The sequence below is a fragment of the Cyprinodon variegatus genome, unplaced genomic scaffold (genome assembly GCF_000732505.1).
Source record: "Cyprinodon variegatus isolate N-32 unplaced genomic scaffold, C_variegatus-1.0 Scaffold345, whole genome shotgun sequence".
Taxonomy (NCBI): domain Eukaryota; kingdom Metazoa; phylum Chordata; class Actinopteri; order Cyprinodontiformes; family Cyprinodontidae; genus Cyprinodon; species Cyprinodon variegatus.
Genome location: NW_015150798.1, coordinates 406,483 through 423,239, shown reverse-complemented (window position 1 = coordinate 423,239; position 16,757 = coordinate 406,483). Strand labels below are relative to the sequence as shown.

The 16,757-nt window shown below is 39.0% G+C and overlaps 3 protein-coding genes across 3 annotated transcripts in view; all 3 read left to right on the top strand.

Moving 5' to 3' along the window:
• The window catches only part of LOC107091612 (ras-related protein Rab-1B-like), a 6,366-nt gene extending 4,357 nt beyond the window's left edge, over window positions 1-2,009 (top strand). The window contains exons 3-7 of the mRNA XM_015385631.1: window positions 323-395; window positions 483-578; window positions 726-821; window positions 907-1,038; window positions 1,486-2,009. Coding sequence (XP_015241117.1) covers window positions 323-395; window positions 483-578; window positions 726-821; window positions 907-1,038; window positions 1,486-1,719 — 631 coding nt within the window. The 3' untranslated portion in view covers window positions 1,720-2,009. The remainder of the gene's footprint in view (window positions 1-322; window positions 396-482; window positions 579-725; window positions 822-906; window positions 1,039-1,485) is intronic.
• A 1,832-nt stretch (window positions 2,010-3,841) lies between these two features.
• On the top strand, window positions 3,842-9,808 carry rps3 (ribosomal protein S3). The gene is made up of 7 exons (XM_015385672.1): window positions 3,842-3,923; window positions 4,881-5,011; window positions 5,282-5,375; window positions 5,873-5,967; window positions 6,974-7,161; window positions 7,302-7,505; window positions 9,733-9,808. Exons 1-6 carry the CDS (start codon window positions 3,894-3,896, stop codon window positions 7,499-7,501), a joined length of 738 nt encoding a protein of 245 aa, XP_015241158.1. The 5' UTR covers window positions 3,842-3,893; the 3' UTR covers window positions 7,502-7,505; window positions 9,733-9,808.
• Window positions 9,809-11,068: 1,260 nt separating this feature from the next.
• Window positions 11,069-16,654, top strand: kctd14 (potassium channel tetramerization domain containing 14). Its single transcript, XM_015385635.1, has 3 exons — window positions 11,069-11,163; window positions 13,408-13,767; window positions 14,932-16,654. Exons 1-3 carry the CDS (start codon window positions 11,110-11,112, stop codon window positions 15,241-15,243), a joined length of 726 nt encoding a protein of 241 aa, XP_015241121.1. The 5' UTR covers window positions 11,069-11,109; the 3' UTR covers window positions 15,244-16,654.
• The last annotated feature ends 103 nt before the right edge of the window (window positions 16,655-16,757 follow it).

Sequence of the window (16,757 nt, the reverse complement as noted above, 5' to 3'; positions counted from 1 at the left end):
GATTGATGGATGGATGGATGGATGGATGGATGGATGGATGGATGGATGGATGGATGGATGGATGGATGGATGGATGGATGGATGGAAATAATATAGCCTTTGTTTAGACAGGTTTCTGCTGCATTACATCATCAAATTTTAAACATGTAAATCAGTTTAAAATCAGTTTGTAATAAACTTTAGGACAATGTGAGCAGGTGGATTTTAACCTGTTAATATAAGTGGTAAAGCTTATTGTGGGTCTATTTTTAAAGAATCTAGTCAAAATTAGCTGGATTTACTAAAATCTCATATCCGTTTTAATTCCCGTCCGTCTCTTTAGTGATTACCTGTTTAAGCTTCTTCTAATTGGCGACTCTGGAGTTGGAAAGTCTTGTCTTCTGCTGCGTTTTGCGGTAAGGACCGCTTATTTTTATTGGAAAAGGAAAAAGATCCCAAGCATGCTGAATTAATGAAGATAAAAACGCTTCCACTCGATTCAGGACGACACCTACACTGAGAGCTACATCTCAACCATTGGAGTTGACTTCAAGATCAGGACCATCGACATGGATGGGAAGACAGTGAAGCTGCAGATTGTGAGTTTGAAAAGTTACTGTGAAGCCATTTCATGCGCTCTGTTTAAACAAAGGATTTAGAAAGTGAACGCTTTCAAAACAAACTCTTCCCGCAGCTCTTTGCAATACAACTGGTATGCATTCAAGGCATTCTATTTTTGTCCTCAGTGGGACACTGCAGGCCAAGAGAGGTTTCGAACAATCACCTCCAGCTATTACAGAGGAGCACATGGTATCATCATTGTTTACGACGTCACAGAGCAGGTCAGTGTGTGTTTTATCTTCTCTATCCTTTCAGTAAAATAGGAGGGTTTAAACATTAACAGTGGAGCTTCCCCTGCTTCCTCAGGAGTCCTTCAACAATGTAAAGCAGTGGCTGGACGAGATAGAGCGTTATGCCTGTGAGAACGTCTCCAGGCTGCTGGTGGGAAACAAATCGGACCTGGTTGGTAAGAAAGTGGTGGATGCTGCCACAGCTCAGGTAAACAGGACAGACACAATGGTTCCTCTAAAAGCAGATTAAGGATCTATTAACTCATTGGATTCCTCATAAAATTCGGGTTATAATAAAGTTCTGAACTGAATCCCTAGTGCCACAACATATCATGTGTATATTACGCTTAGCTTCTTTTAGGAAATAGTTGCCATGATAGATATATGAAACAGTGGATTTTTTCCTCTTTTTATCTGGATTATCTTTCAAAAATAAGTGTGGAATGGAATGGTCTTCGGGCCAGAGTTAAAACCAAACATTTAAGGCAAAAGATAAGATAAGATAAGAGATAAAACAAGATAAGAGAAAAGCGATCTATGTTACCATATGTCTCAATGCTTTTGTTTTGCCGTTTCATTGTTGTTTTTATAAACTAACAAATTACCTTGATGTGCTTTTATCAGCTACAAACTTTTGCATTTTCCACACTATCAGGATTTGGCCTTATCCCTGAAGATCCCCTTCCTTGAGACCAGTGCCAAGAGCTCTGACAACGTGGAGAAGGCCTTCCTCACCATGGCCTCTGAGATCCACAAGCGGCTGGCCAGTGAAGGAGGGGGCATGCAGGGTGTGTCGACACAGGCCAGGGGTCAGACCACCAAGATCAACAGCGCACCCGTGTGGCTCGGTGGGGACAAACAGACGCCGGAGACCAGTACCTGCTGCTGAGGGAAACACGTCCACATCAATTATCTCCAGGGCTAAATGTATACCCAATTGCACTTATTGTCATGTTTACTGTTAAAGTTTAAACATAAAACTAGGATGCTGGAAAGTTGTTTTTTCAACAATCTTTCTTGTAGCAGTATGGGGGAAAGTAAATGAAAGGGAATGTTTTTTTTTAAGCTATGACAACTTAGAAAGTTGAACCAAAAAGCTGTTATATGAGCTAACTGATAATAAAAAGAATGTATAATGAACGTTTATTTCTTATGGTTATGAGTTTTTTTTAATATGTTTTGGTTTGCGTATCTCCCCATATAAAATAACTAATTCAGATCAAAAAGCATATTTCAGCTAAATATCTTTCAATTTATCACCAGGTTCTTCTTGGTGGAGCAGGAGGAGCACTGCCAGAGCCCTATAAAATGTTCTCCAGCAGGCCAATGGTGTGAATGTCTCTGACCAAACAATCAGAAACAGACTTCACGATGGGGGCCTGAGGGCCCAATGTCCTCTAGTGGGCCCTGTGCTCACTGCCCGGCACCGTGGAGCACGACTGGCATTTGCCACAGAACACCGTTATTGGCAAGTCCGCCACTGGCGCCCTGTGCTTTTCACAGATGTGAGCAGGTTAGTCCTGAGCACATGAGACAGACGTGAAATGGTCTGGAGAATGTTATGCTGCCTGTAGCATCGTTCCGCATGACCGGTTTGGTGGTGGGTCAGTGATGGTCTGGGGAGGCATATCCACGGAGGGACGCACAGACCTATACCTTGGATTCCTTCAAAATATTCAGTTTTTAAAAAATAATATTAATAATATTATATTAATAATAATATGACCAACTGTATCAAATGCAGCACTGAGATCTAACAGGACAAGTACAGATAGCTCATTTTCCTTTACACAGGAAAAGGAGGTACCGTAGAATGTGTACCAGCGTTGTCTATGTACCTTGCAAATCAGCACATTATCTGTGAAATACTGGACAGTCAGTCAGGTTTCAGTGAATAGTGTCAGGAATAAACTGCCAGATTTCAGTTTTTGCACCCTCTCTGTTCATCAAAAAGGGTTCAATGGGGAAGATAGAAAAATGGAATAGAAGTGTAATTTAACACCTCTGTCATTTAATAGAATCCCAAATAGGAAACAGATTCAGAGATGTACCGCCATCTAGCGGAGACTTGGTGAAATACACATTATTTAGAAAAGATTAAACTATTTATCATGCAATAATGGGAAAATAAGTGTGTGAAGGTGGCAAAACAAGAAGTAAGGTGTAAACTTTTATTAAAATGTTAAAAATTTACTTCATAGCAAAGGGGGGAAACGTCACGAAATAAAAAATGTGAATTTGGACCTACGCACGACACATTGTGCGTAGGTATAAAAAAATTGGATTCTTAGATTAAATGAAAATGTTCAACATAAAGATGACAAAAGCAGGGTGTTAGAGAATATAAGGTGGAGAACTTTGAGAATAACGAAAAAGGAGGCAAAAAACCCCACCTTATTACTCAGTTAAAAGTGGCAGCTTGTGTGTGAACCTTAATTGATCTGTTGGGATTCCTAAAAGAAGTTTAGAGAAAGTTCTTTGTAAATTCGCTGTTCGGTTGTCTTTCAGTGTAGAATATCTGCAGTTAAAATTTTTCAATAATGTATTTTATTTCAAGTGATTTTTCTCCCACATAATGGAATAGTTTAGACTAATAATAATAACAACAATGTCATTATTATTATTATTATTATTATTATTATTATTATTATTATGAGTGGTAGTAGTAGCATCATTATTATGTATAATTAAAGAGGGAATATTTACAGAAACAAAAAATATTTTCATATCGGCATTAGAAGATGATGGAAAAGGACTTTCTGAATTAATGACTGTGAAGGGTAATAAAACAACTTTTACCAGAAACGCAGAGACCATGTTCTTTATCACAGCTATAACAAAAATCATATACTAAATCATTTTCATGATAAAATTATAAAAGATTTATAATAATTATTTAATAAACACTGTTTAGATTTCATGATAAAACGAGCCTAAAACAATAAGAAAAACTACATTTCCCTTCAATCACTTAAACATAGCATCACCGGAAGTTTGCGGTGTGAGTATAAAATCATTTCCGCATCCTTCCTGGGTCCTTTCCTGTCTACGGCCCATTGGAAGATGGCGGTGCAAATCTCCAAGAAGAGGAAGGTTAGCGGCATTTTATCACATTTTCTCGCCCAGATAACGAGTTTCTCATAAAATGGGGCTGTATCCCGAAGGATAGAAGTGTTCGCTGTTGGTTCTGCTGTCAGCTAGACCTGTACAGCTCCGATCCGCAAAGGATTGCTCTAGATGCTTCGGCAGTGGTGCGTCCTCCTCATTTAGATAGCTAGCATGGCTGTTTTACCGGGGCCTCAGTTAAACCTTATAATAATCCAGATTTTATTTAGAAAATATTGAGATAGACGGCCTAATAACTCTAAAACACGTTTTTCTTATAGCTAAACTGGCAGCTCGTCAAACTGCGTCCAGTGTCTTCTAATACTGAAGTTGGCTTTTGTACACCTAATGATACACTGACATTTTGGTTGATGAGGAAACTATCCAGATACTATTTCTATTAATGAAAGTAGAATAACGCCATTAAACTTGTGATAAGAGAAAAACAACGGTTTCGTGAAACAGCACATCCTCAGCTCACCTTACTCTAATTTAGGTCCCTGTGATAGTTATAACAGACTATTAATAAATTAATACTCTATTTTCATTGTGTTCCAACGTTTCTGCAATATTGTTAGACATTTAATTTTATATCTTTATAGAATATACTCAAATGTGTCCTAAAAAATTGTAGGTTAGAAGTCTGAATCATGACTGATATGTTTAATTCTAAGAATGGCAAGTTGATTTGTGTAGCACTTTTTTACCAACAAGACTGTTTAAATTGCTTTACATGATAAATACAGAAAACTTATTGTGCAATGCATCTATATCAGTGCTTATAAATATTGGCTTCCCTGCTGTATAGATCTCTGGATCTCCAGTCTGTAGAGAATTGTCTTTTGATCTGTACTATAACTTTCAGAAATGCATTTATATAATTTCATGGGTCAGCAGCCAATAATGTTTGTTTTTAAAAATAAAAGGAATGTATTCTCCTCTTAGTTCGTCGCAGACGGTATCTTCAAGGCCGAGCTGAACGAGTTCCTGACTCGTGAGCTTGCTGAGGATGGATACTCCGGTGTGGAGGTGCGCGTGACCCCAACCAGGACAGAGATCATCATCCTGGCCACAAGGTCAGTGCCGATCAAACACTTGGTCTTTTCAGGCCATTACGATGAATTTTCACTTGTTTCCTGTAATTAGATTACTATTTTTTGTATGTGTGTTTCCATTATGTCTTAAAATCTATTCTGCTGAGCAGGACTGAAGAGGGAAAGTGGGTTGTATTTTAATCCATCTGTGTCTAGGATATGTTTGAGCAGATGCATCAGAGATGTTTCTCCGTGTGTCACCTCTGTTTTGTCCACATTTCTGCACAGCTCAGTGTATCTTTCTCTCTGCAGGACCCAGAATGTTTTGGGAGAGAAGGGCCGTCGCATCAGAGAGCTGACTGCTGTGGTCCAGAAGAGGTTTGGCTTCCCTGAGGGCAGTGTGGAGGTAGGTTACCCACTACAGCCTGCAATCAAACAACCACATTTTCTTTTCAAAATTCAGCCTCAAGAGACAAAATAAATTCAACATTTATTGTTGTTGAGACTGATTTCATTGAAACATTATTGATATAAAGTTGATTATTTATGATGGAAATGTTTTGCACCAATCAAAATCTTAAGAGTTGTTTTACTTTGTTTATGCAAAGTCTGATTCCCCTTCTGTGATGATTCGATGACGAGACGGAGTAGGAACTTCTCTGGTTCTGAAGGTGACCGGTTCATGATCACGTTCTGTGGTTTTGCTCCAGTTCTTCAGATTCAGGGTTCCTTTTAACGTGAAGACACAGAGGCATTTGTCTGAGAAGGGTTGAAATCAGAGCTCCATGTATATTATAAACATAAAGGCTACAGCTGTTCAATTTCACTGCTGCAAACTTCCTTTTATGTCTTTTATCCTGTTTACTGTAGATGCTTAAGTTTGAAATGTTTTTCTTTTTTTAGTTGTATGCTGAAAAAGTTGCCACTCGTGGTCTTTGTGCCATCGCCCAGGCTGAGTCTCTGCGCTACAAGCTGCTGGGAGGCCTGGCCGTACGAAGGTAAGCAGTGCTGTAATGTAACGTGCTAGAACAGCAGCGCTTAAAGAACCCCCAACCCTGATATTTGGTGGTCTCTATTGGGGCGCAGGAAATTAAAGTTGAAGCTGGAGATGCTGATTTGAATGCTAATTTCTCTTTATAAAAATGAGTGTGGAAAGAGAAGCTGTTAATGTACCCCTAGTCAGAAAGTCAGTGTCAAACACTTTTATTTCACTCAACACAGTTAAGGGCTGCACAGTTCAAGATTAACTGAAATTCTTCCAGATAGAACTAATTGGATTACTGTAAACTGGCATTTCTGGCAGCTCTGTAAAGTTGGGTCTGCTTGCAGAAAAACTTAGACATGTGGAGGATAAAGCTGTGCATGTTGCAGTGGTTGGTGTCAAGCTAATTCCAGAAAGGGCCGTGTGGTTTTCTTTCCAACCAAACAATAGCACACCAGACTTCAGTCATCTCATCAACTCATCATGTTCAGATTGGACTGATTTAATGAGATGACTGGAGTCTGGTGTGCCATTGCTTGGTTGGAAAGAAAACGTGCAGCCACACGGCCCTTTCTGGAACCAGTTTGACAATCTTGTTTTGGAGGCTTCTGTGGAAATGTAGGTATTTCTGCACATAACTCCAGTAAATCCTAGAAGGTTTGATATAAAGGTGAAATGTTTGCTATGCCTAATTAAGTGCCCCTTCGGTGATGATACGATGACGAGTCGGAACGGGTCTCTGTCTCGTTTTGGTGGCTGGTTCAGATTCACGTTCTGTGGTTCTGCTCCAGTTCATCAGGACAGCGAGGCCCCTTCGCTTGAAGACATTGAGGCATTTGTCTGAGAAGGGTTGAAATTTTGCTGATACTGAAGCCTAAAGGGCTTTAATAAAAAGTTCTTGACACTTAATTTTTGTGATTACTTTGCATCATATGTCTGTGCAGTCGGTTTTAAACAGATGTATTTATTTTTAAGCACACGTGTTGTTTAGCGATTAAGTTTTATCTGCTTTAAATGTCCAGGGCCTGCTATGGTGTTCTGAGATTTATCATGGAGAGCGGGGCCAAGGGCTGCGAGGTGGTGGTGTCTGGCAAGCTGAGGGGTCAGAGGGCCAAGTCCATGAAGTTTGTGGATGGCCTGATGATCCACAGTGGAGACCCCGTCAACTACTATGTTGACACAGCAGTTCGCCATGTGCTGCTGAGGCAGGGTGAGTACCCTCCCATTCTATCAAGTCCTGAGACTGCTGAACTAAAATAATGATCAAAATTACTCCATAGTTGTATGTCAGTCAGCAGAAGTACTGCTTTGCTAAATCTCTGAATGTTGTGGCTTTTCTGCCATACTCAGGTGTGCTGGGAATTAAGGTGAAGATCATGCTGCCCTGGGACCCCAGCGGTAAGATTGGCCCCAAGAAGCCCCTGCCTGACCATGTCAGCATTGTGGAGCCAAAGGAGGAGAATGTTCCCACCACACCCACATCAGAGCAGAAGGGAGCCAAGCCAGAGGTGCCCGTCATGCCCCAGGGAGTACCCGTACCTACCGCATAAATGGGTAAGACACTGCAGGGGCCCCTTTTACAGCGTTTGTCACATTTCTAAACCATTTAGTGGTAGTCTGTGTTCTTATGCACTATGGAAGTAGAAACAAACAGCTGTAGCCATAAACATTTATGCATACTTCCTGGGTCTTAAGTAAAAGTCATGAGAAAATAACTTTGATTCTGTGCTTTAGGGCCCTGTCACACCATGCCGATTTAGGCAGCATGTGCCCGAAGTCCCAGAATGTCGTAATATGCCGGAGGTCTCTATTAAGCGGGTGCATGAAACTAAAGTTGAAGCTGGAGATGCTGTATTTTTTTTACAATTTTGAGCGCATCCATAGCATATTCATAACAAGACCAGAATTTGTCTGACAGCCTTACTTATGCATAACATACAGCAGTGTACTGCAAATGAAATTATGCATGTGCATCGTTTCATGGGCATTACGCAGCATCAGTTAAAGCTGCTCCCCTCAGGCACATCGCTGTTCCTGACGGGAGCAATGATGATACCTCCCGCCCCCCAAAAAATTAATTAAAAAAAGGAAAAGGTTTGCAGTCGCAGCAGATTCAGCATCATGTCTGCTAGGAAGTTTGTTGGTCGTGGCCGTGAACGCATGGGGGATCCATCACATTCACCTTCTCTCTCACCCTATGATGGGGATGCAGTCTGCAGGAGAAGTTACTCATGGATATGGATAAGCTGGACGCCACAACTTGCACTTAACGTATGTCAGGGATGAGATAACTTACCTGTAACTTATGCCCGACGTACGGCATACGCTGGCATATGCAATGCTCAAAATTTCCCTATGTATTTGCCATGTCAACACGTGCCAGCATGTTTCAGCTCATAACTTAAACAAAACATAACTTATCCGACATATGCCGATTTTCCATACTTCAGTTAAACGCTGGTCTAAATCGTCAAGGTGTGACGGGGGCTTTTAAGTCAGTGATGGTGGTTCTGGCCATGTGGCTGAGAAAGGCTGAGAGTTACAATAACTGTCACATTTAATACATTTACAGGCAGTAGAAATATGGCTGCTCTAATCTCAACAGCTAAGCTAACCTTATTAGGCAACCCTATTAGGCATATTTTAGAGGGGCTGATGTGGCTTTGAATTTACTGAACCCCAACTATCTGCTGGCCCTAAGAGATCCTTATCTGATTCCAAAATAGAGGGAGATGCTTTACTACTCTACTGCCTCCTAGTGGCTAAAAGTTACAGTTCTGCTTTATGAGATGAACTTTGGCTACTATTCATTAAGCACATCCAAACAAAGGGCTCTCATGATGTTCTTTTAGATTGTACACACATCAACCAAAAGTGTTAAGTGATTAACTTTAAAAAAATAAATAAATAAATTCAAGGACATTAAAAGAGAATTTTGTAATTTATCTGTCAAATTCAAAACTCTTACATCTTTCAAATAAGGAGCTATATGCCCCACTCCACTACTTCCTGAATGTCATTATTTCCTTTAATTACTGGACATACTGATTAATCAGGTGTGTCTGGCCAATGTCGTCATAGTTACTGATTTCTGACACACCTGGATTAATCAGTCTGTCCTGTGATGAACGAGAGGGAACAAACATGCTAGCTGAGGCTTATTAAGTAGTGGAGTTGGGCATATAGCCCATTGCTTGCATGTCTTTCCTTCTGAATAGAAAACGCTAGAATTCAGACTTTACATAAAACAGCAAATGAGAGCAAGAAAGGTCTGATTGGTGCATCTATAATTGCACTTTTATTTATTACTTTACTGATGCACCAACAACTTATTGGCTCACACTACAGTAAGAAATTAGTGCTTCAAGTAACACAGCAGGGGTAAATTTCTGAACATGGGGTTGGATGGAACAGTTTAGATGAAAAGCATTCACAGATGTTTTTATTTTGGGTATTCTCTGTGTTCCTTCTTTGATGACACGATGACGAGTCTGACCAGGTCTCATACTGGTTCTGGTTTTGACTGGTTCAGTTTCACGTTTTGTGGCTCTGCTCCAGTCAGTCAGACCGGTGGGATCATTAGTTGAAGACATCGAGGCATTTGTCTGAGAAGGGTTGATTTGACACAAAACATATTCAAAAATTCAGCCAAAACCAAAGCATTTCCATCCAATCATGTTGGAAAAATAAAAATATCTTTTTTTTTTTTTCTCGGCTAGATTATGATTATTAGTTTGACACAAAAATTTGCAAAAATTTTAACCCTGATTTTGTTTTGCAGGTTTTTGTCCTTCGTACTGGATGGATTGAAGACCCTGGTGTTTTTGTGTACAAAAGAATAAAATCTGGAAAATACACACAATGAGTTTTGGTCTTTATTTGCAAACTTTTATAACTTCTCTATCAATAAAAATTAAGACACACTTCTTGAAGCTTCACGAAGCACTAAAAACCTGCATGTAATGTGCAGACTTGGTGTCTGCATTTATTAATGCAAGGGTCTAGAAGCTTTAATGTTTTTGTTTTAATATATCAATCTTAACCAAAGTAGAGCTGCACTGCTCTGAATAAGTTTGTGAAAATGAAAAAACTAGACTGGAACATGTGGGTGTTGAAAGTAATGTGATGTTTGAGTAAGACAGAGTTGAGATGGTCACTCTGCTTCAGGTGGCTCCTTTATCAGAGTTAGAAGATTTTAAGATATTGAGAGTGAATCTTTTTTTTTTTCTTTTTACTGCAGAGATAAATGTGTTCAGTAATCAAACATTTCTAAGAAAATAATCTAAATTATAGATGCATTCAGTTCAATTATTTTCAGTGTGAGTGATATTAAGAGTTTAAAGAGGAAGTTGATGGCATGTAGGATATTTTCGACTATTGGTCAGACTGGTGGGTTTTAAAGCTCAGGATTTGCACACCTCTAGGTGTCTGAGGTGTGCAGGGAATATTGTTGCTGATCCCTTGCACCACAGCCACAAACTATTTCAGACACTTCCCTCTGGCAGGAGGCTGCTGTCCAACGCACCCTAAAACCTCTCAGAACAAGAACAGATTCTTCCCATCCGCTACCAGCCTTATCAACAAGGCCCAGAGACCCTCTTGACACTGCCTCTCTCCCGCCCCCCTTCAGGACCTAGAGGCTACACCAACGAAGCATCTCCTGGATCAACATTTCCTGAAGGAGAAAAAAAAAGACAATGAAAAATATTACATTTTCTGGTATTCTCCATTGTTATGGTCACTTTTAAACTGTATTCTGTTTGCTCTTTAAACTCCAGATAGAAAAGCAACACAATTATAGATTTTAAACAAATGTTATTGGTAATTGTTTTTAACTTGTCGATATTAAATAAGTGAAATGTCATTTTGTATACACAATATTTGTTACATGTAACAGATGTAACACGTTACAATATTTATTCACACCTATTATTAAATCATATTTCTGTCATGGTTTCTTTTACTGTTAAAATTAAAAATTTCCTATGTATGGGCTGATACTCATAAGATCAGTTTAAAAATAGGGAAAATATCGCGGAGTGAGACATCTCTATAGCGCACCATAGTTTGTTTATGGATCCGGGTTAGGCCACGCCCCCTTGGTTCTACCTGTTCCAGCTACTTGGTCCCACCTGGATCGGACGTTCAGAGTCACAAGATGAGTCTACCGGACTACAAATCAAGTGGAAAACAGGCTTCATCTGCGATATCAGTAAGAAAATAAACCCATTTCTTTGGTTTTTAGGTTATTTCTGTAAGTTGAGGGAACATTTCCCCTGTTAGAGCAAAAAGTGGCTGAGATCAGATCCGCATGTTTGTTTGAGCAAAATGACTATTTTAATGGGTCCATAATTCTACTCTAAATAAAACAAATTTCAGATGATTTACTGAGTCGTTCTAATAGCTGAACAGAAAGATAAGGTCTACATTTCAGGTTGGTTTCTCTCTTGAAATCAGATCTGACTGATGATCTTAAAGTTAAAAAAAGAGATGACCAAAACGCCCCAGTTGATTAAATAAGATGGCTTCATTGGTTCATTTTCACCTCAAATTTAAATGTGCTGAGGATCATCCTTCACTCCTGGTTCATGGGGATTCTCTCTCTCTTTTTTTTTTTTTGAAAGTGTGACAACAACCTTTCTTATAACTAAGTTGCACTGGCTTAAATCTCATAAAAGGTCTTTAACAGGATTGTTTAAGTCCTTTAATAATGTAACTTTGAGAGTTTGTTTTGTTCATAACTTTAGAGGTCAAATGGCTTTAAAGAAATCCCATATCATCATTGATCACCACTTGCAAAAACAGCTGACAACTAAGTGTCTCTGATAAACACAGTGAACACCTTACGTTCACTGTATTCAGCTTTCCCTACTCTTAAAGAAATTAGCATACATACACTTAGATGTTAATTTTATTTGCCATAAAGTTTAAGATTATTTTTTATTATTTATATTTAATATATGCCATGGCCCTCCATTTTTTTTCAGGCAGAAAAGATAACACTCCTCACAGCAGACTTTAAAAGGCAAGCAAGTTATCTAACACATTTCAGTAGCAAGACAATTAGAAGCTATGTAAATAATAGGACATATAGAATACGAAAATACATTGCAAGATAATAAAAAATGTATTGATGTTAAGATAAAAGAAGTTTAACTAATAATGTTTAGTACACTCTAAACAGATGGGTTTTTAATCTGGATTTTTAGCAATTTACCGCTTTTAAAATTTCTGGTATTTTGTTTTAGAGTATCGGATCAAAAGAACTAAAAACTGCTTTCCATGTTTAGTTTTGGCTCTGGGTGTGCAGAATAGACTTAAGCCAGACGATCTGAGAGGTCTGGGTGGTTGATCCACTGACAACACAATTTGCTTTGTATTTTGGAGTTAAGCCATGCAGCAGTTTAAAAGACAGCAGAAGCATTTGAACATCTACTATTTGAGAGACAGGAATTCAGTGTAGCGATTTCAGCACTGGGGTGATGTGTTTTAGTGAGTATGCTGGCAGCAGCATCCTGAAACATCATCTAAATAAGTGGTCCTCCTAATTGTCAATCATTCTGGTCATATGTTTACGTTAGGCGAATCTAAGTGCTATCTTTTTCTGTGCATGCACACTTTCAGCTGCATGTGTCGTGAGCTACGGTTTCAGTCATTGAAGCTCGCCTTTGTTACCCTGGTTCTTTCAAAATGGCAGAGGGTCGTAAGAGATAAGGTGTCCATGAAGTATATGAGAAGAAAAGAAATCCTCAGAAGAGGCAGATATATCCCAGAATGCTGATAGAAGGACGACTTTGTTTATCTCTATATGAGACTCTGAAGGCTCAGATCTGAGTCCATCCCTACACCCAGATTTAGAGCCTAATTGGTGGTTTATTGCTGTATTAAGAGAAGCTGTGCGCAAACTTTTGAACACTCTATTTTCCAAAAAATATTTCTCAATTTGTTTTACTGTTCAGCTGAAGAAATGTTTGTCACTTCCATGCTTTTATTTCTTCTCTGCATTTAGCCAGGGCTTCAGTAGGTTCATAGCCACCTGTAACCTTGTAATGTACAGTTGTGTGAGGTCTGCATAGTTGTGGTAATTTATTAAAATCCTCCACCTTCTCCACTTCTTCCCCCATGATGTTAATAGTGTTCAACTTTCCTCTTCCTTCTGAAATCCACAATCGTCAATCCGTGTTGATCAATGAACAATGTGTTTGGGTAATGAAGGAATTTTTCCAATTTTGATTTATGGGAAATTATTAGTGGTTTTTTTTGTGGTTTTCATGTTGTAGAACCTTAAAAGACGAAATAATTTCTTTTAATGTCATTAATAATGGTTTTACAGTCAACACCTGTGAGAAATATCTTTATGTAGATATAAATAAAAAAAAAAATTAAATGTCAACATTATATTCTTTAAAAATCTTTTGTCTGTTTGTGGTTGTTAACATCACTCTCCTCTCATCAGCCCTCTCCTGTCGTTCACTTGAATGTTGGGGGCTACCTGTTTAGCACCACACTGAGCACGCTGAGGAAACACCCAGACTCCAAGTTGGCTGAGCTGTTCAGCAGTCACCCCAAAGTCAGCACAGATGGACAGGGACGCTTCTTCATTGACCGTGACGGTTCCCACTTTGGAGCCGTTCTGGAGTTCCTGAGGTCGGAGAAGCTGCCAACGGAGAACATCCGTGAAGTTTACAAAGAGGCTGTCCACTACAAAATCAAACCACTTATCAAACGACTGGAGGAGACGCCTGAGCTGTTTGGAGAGCTGGTGGGACGGCAGCAGTTCCTCTCCAAGGTCCGGCACTACCAAGAAAACATTGAGGTCAGATGGATACTATTAATTAGTGGTTCTATTTCATCCCTACTGACCGCCAGAGGTGGTGCTTCAAGCACTGAATGATCACTCTTGCTCAGGTCGAAAATGAGTATCAACAAAGTCACCTGTGACCTACCAGTGATCAATATAAATCTATAAGTGTGTTCAATTTCAAAGGGTGCGTCCTCCAAGGACGTGTAAGAGAACTTGCACTGTGTGGAGGTGTACAAATTTGTGTGTCTTTAGACAGCTCTTTGGTCTTGGCCATGTTAGCAGTTGGGTTCTTACTGATTGTATCAGGTAGACAGGTGTCTTTATGCAGCTAACGACCTCAAACAGGTGCATCTGATTTAGGATTAGTAAGTAGAGTGGAGGTGGACATTTTGAAGGCAGGCTAACAGGTCTTTGAGGGTCAGAATTCTAGCTGATAGACAGGTGTTCAAATAACGTTTTGCAGCTGTATCATAAAAATAAATAGTTAAAAATGTATCTATTGTGATTATGGGATTTTTATTTTTTAGATTCTCTCACAGTGGACATCCACCTATGATGACAATTTCAGACCCCTCCATGATTTCTAAGTGGGAGAAATTGCAAAATAGCAGGATGTTCAAATACTTTTAATGGACTGAGGGGTAGAGCTGCAAGACAGAAGCTTGTTCCCTCCAAATAAAAGAGCCAATAAGTTTCTTTACATTTTAGGAAGAATCTTTTGTTTTTTAGTAAATCAGACTGCTGTCAGCACTGTGGTCTGTGATTGAGGTTTCTGTGGTAGTGGGAAATGATAAAATAGGCAGTTTTTGTCTATAATCCTTAAGGTGTCTGCTTGAAAAAAAAAATGAAAAGGTCAGCTGCGCTGTCTTTATTAACTGTAGTACTACTGAGTAGATTCAATTTTTTATCTAATTTTCATTCTACCTAAAGTGCATTAAAGTATGCGCTGTTGTTTGAGTCATTGACAGAAAAAAGGAGGAGGAATTCTTAGGTTTGAATTAATTTTATTTAGAAAGACAATTTTTTAAAATTGTATTACTTATTTTTATGATTTTTTGGATACAGGTAAAAATTAGGATCTAGAATAAAACACATTTATGTCTGCGTAATTAAATAAACCCAACATTAATAACTCATTAGCAAAAAACCCTTTGAACAGGTCTAATCCTCTTTCAGGTTCTGATCCGTATTGCCAGAGCGGAGGCTGTGGCTGCACGCCGCTCCACCATCCTCATCGCTGTGCTGGCGACGGAGGAGGACTTGGGTTCCTACGGTGACGCTAAAAGCACCCTGGAGGCGGGCAAGGAGTCAGTGGTGACATTTGGGCCATGGAAGGCTGGGCCGTCTGCCAGAGACCTCCTTGATTGCGTAAAGATGGACATAGAAAGTCGTGGCTACAAAGTGAACATCGAGCCTCACCATCCGGAGCGGGGCTTTCTTTTTAAGACCTATGACATCTTCTACAATCTCACCTTCACCTGGTGGTGATGGGGCACACGTCTGTGTGGTCAGGACAAAACTGTCTGTGGGTTCAAATCAAACAACTGCACTTTATTTCTATATAACTTAAAGATAATAAGCTTCACCTTCTGATAAAAATCAAGAATAAAATTAAATAAATTACACATTTTCTTTCCTTTCTTTTTTAAGGTGGGCAACATTTTGTAAGAAGTGTTGGATGTGTTAATGTCAGATCTACAATCATCCTTTTTTGAAAGGTGTTGCTAACATGACGTAGGTGTTAATGTTTTATTCTTCTGTTTGCTTTGAACGTTTTCACAGCTTTATCGGGGATTTCACTGTATGTGGACGGTATTGCGTCAAACCCATGATATTGGGCAATCCACAGTTGTCTTAGAGGAGAAACCAAATGTGTGAAGAGGCAAAAGATGAACCAGCATCCTGGTTGAAAGCAGAGCAGCTGCCCCAGAGTTGGCCGTGTAACATTTAAAAGCAACCAAACCACATCCTGTGAGATGAGTTTGGGCTATGGGAGGTGGTTACTTACTAACAAAACCTAGATTTAATAAGGATTGCATGTATTTTTAAAATGTGTCATTGTGGGCATTCTGCAGATGTCTAAAGTTTTGATAGGTTGTTTAACATCTTAAGCTCTGAGAGTAGCACCGTTTCCATCTAATTTCGAAACCAAGACATGGCCGTACACCTTGATAAAGGGCCTGGCTAAACATTTCGTAAATTGAGTAGCAGCTAAGTCGCTCATGGTGTTTATGCAGGAGCTGCAAAGGGAGTTTTTTTTTTTTTTAACTAATCGGATGTTTCACTTGAACTGGGATACTGAGAAAGGTTAGCTTTTCAATAATGTTCCAATTTATTAAATGGGTCCTTATTTGTGTGATGCCATATATCAGAAAATGTACATTCATTTAAATAAGCTATACATGTTTAATAAGTGTAAACTAATTATCCGAGTAACAATCATTCAAGTTGTCAACAGCCGTAGAGGTTGGTGACACTTTATTGCAGCATACATAGGAAAAAGTTTACATTTCACTCTCAAAACACCAGTCTATGTATAACCTTTTGCTAGACAGGAATATTGAATATAAATTTCCTTCAGTTATTTATTTTTTTATGTTTAACGAGGTTTATTAGGAACAGATCTACAAAAAATAAAAATTGCTGGTTTAAAAAAACTTTAAATTGTCACAAATCAATACTGGTACTTAAAACTGCAGCAGATAAACTGACTAACAGTCCAACATGGAAAGAAATTTACTGGAAAATAATCGTTAGATATTTTAAAACTCCGTACATTATTTCCAAATTTGATTAAACTAATTCAAACTTGTGCTGGAGGCAGTGCGGAATAGTTGGAGATCAGACTCATGTCTTTTGGGATTGCCCAAAGATAAAGAAATTCTGGGAAGGAATTAGAGAGGAAATTTCAAATATCTTGCATACTGATATTGATTGGAATCCCCGGATCTTTGTTCTGGGAATTCCACCAAATAATTTAAGTAAAGAAGAACAATACTTAT

Bases quoted from the DNA above. Each gene is read 5' to 3' on its own strand.
- rps3 (XM_015385672.1), top strand. From the start codon at position 3,894: ATGGCGGTGCAAATCTCCAAGAAGAGGAAG. The intron at 3,924-4,880 runs GTTAGCGGCATT...TTCTCCTCTTAG, and splicing joins AAATCTCCAAGAAGAGGAAG to TTCGTCGCAGACGGTATCTT. The intron at 5,376-5,872 runs GTAGGTTACCCA...TTCTTTTTTTAG, and splicing joins TCCCTGAGGGCAGTGTGGAG to TTGTATGCTGAAAAAGTTGC.
- kctd14 (XM_015385635.1), top strand. From the start codon at position 11,110: ATGAGTCTACCGGACTACAAATCAAGTGGAAAACAGGCTTCATCTGCG. The intron at 11,164-13,407 runs GTAAGAAAATAA...TCCTCTCATCAG, and splicing joins AGGCTTCATCTGCGATATCA to CCCTCTCCTGTCGTTCACTT. The intron at 13,768-14,931 runs GTCAGATGGATA...ATCCTCTTTCAG, and splicing joins ACTACCAAGAAAACATTGAG to GTTCTGATCCGTATTGCCAG.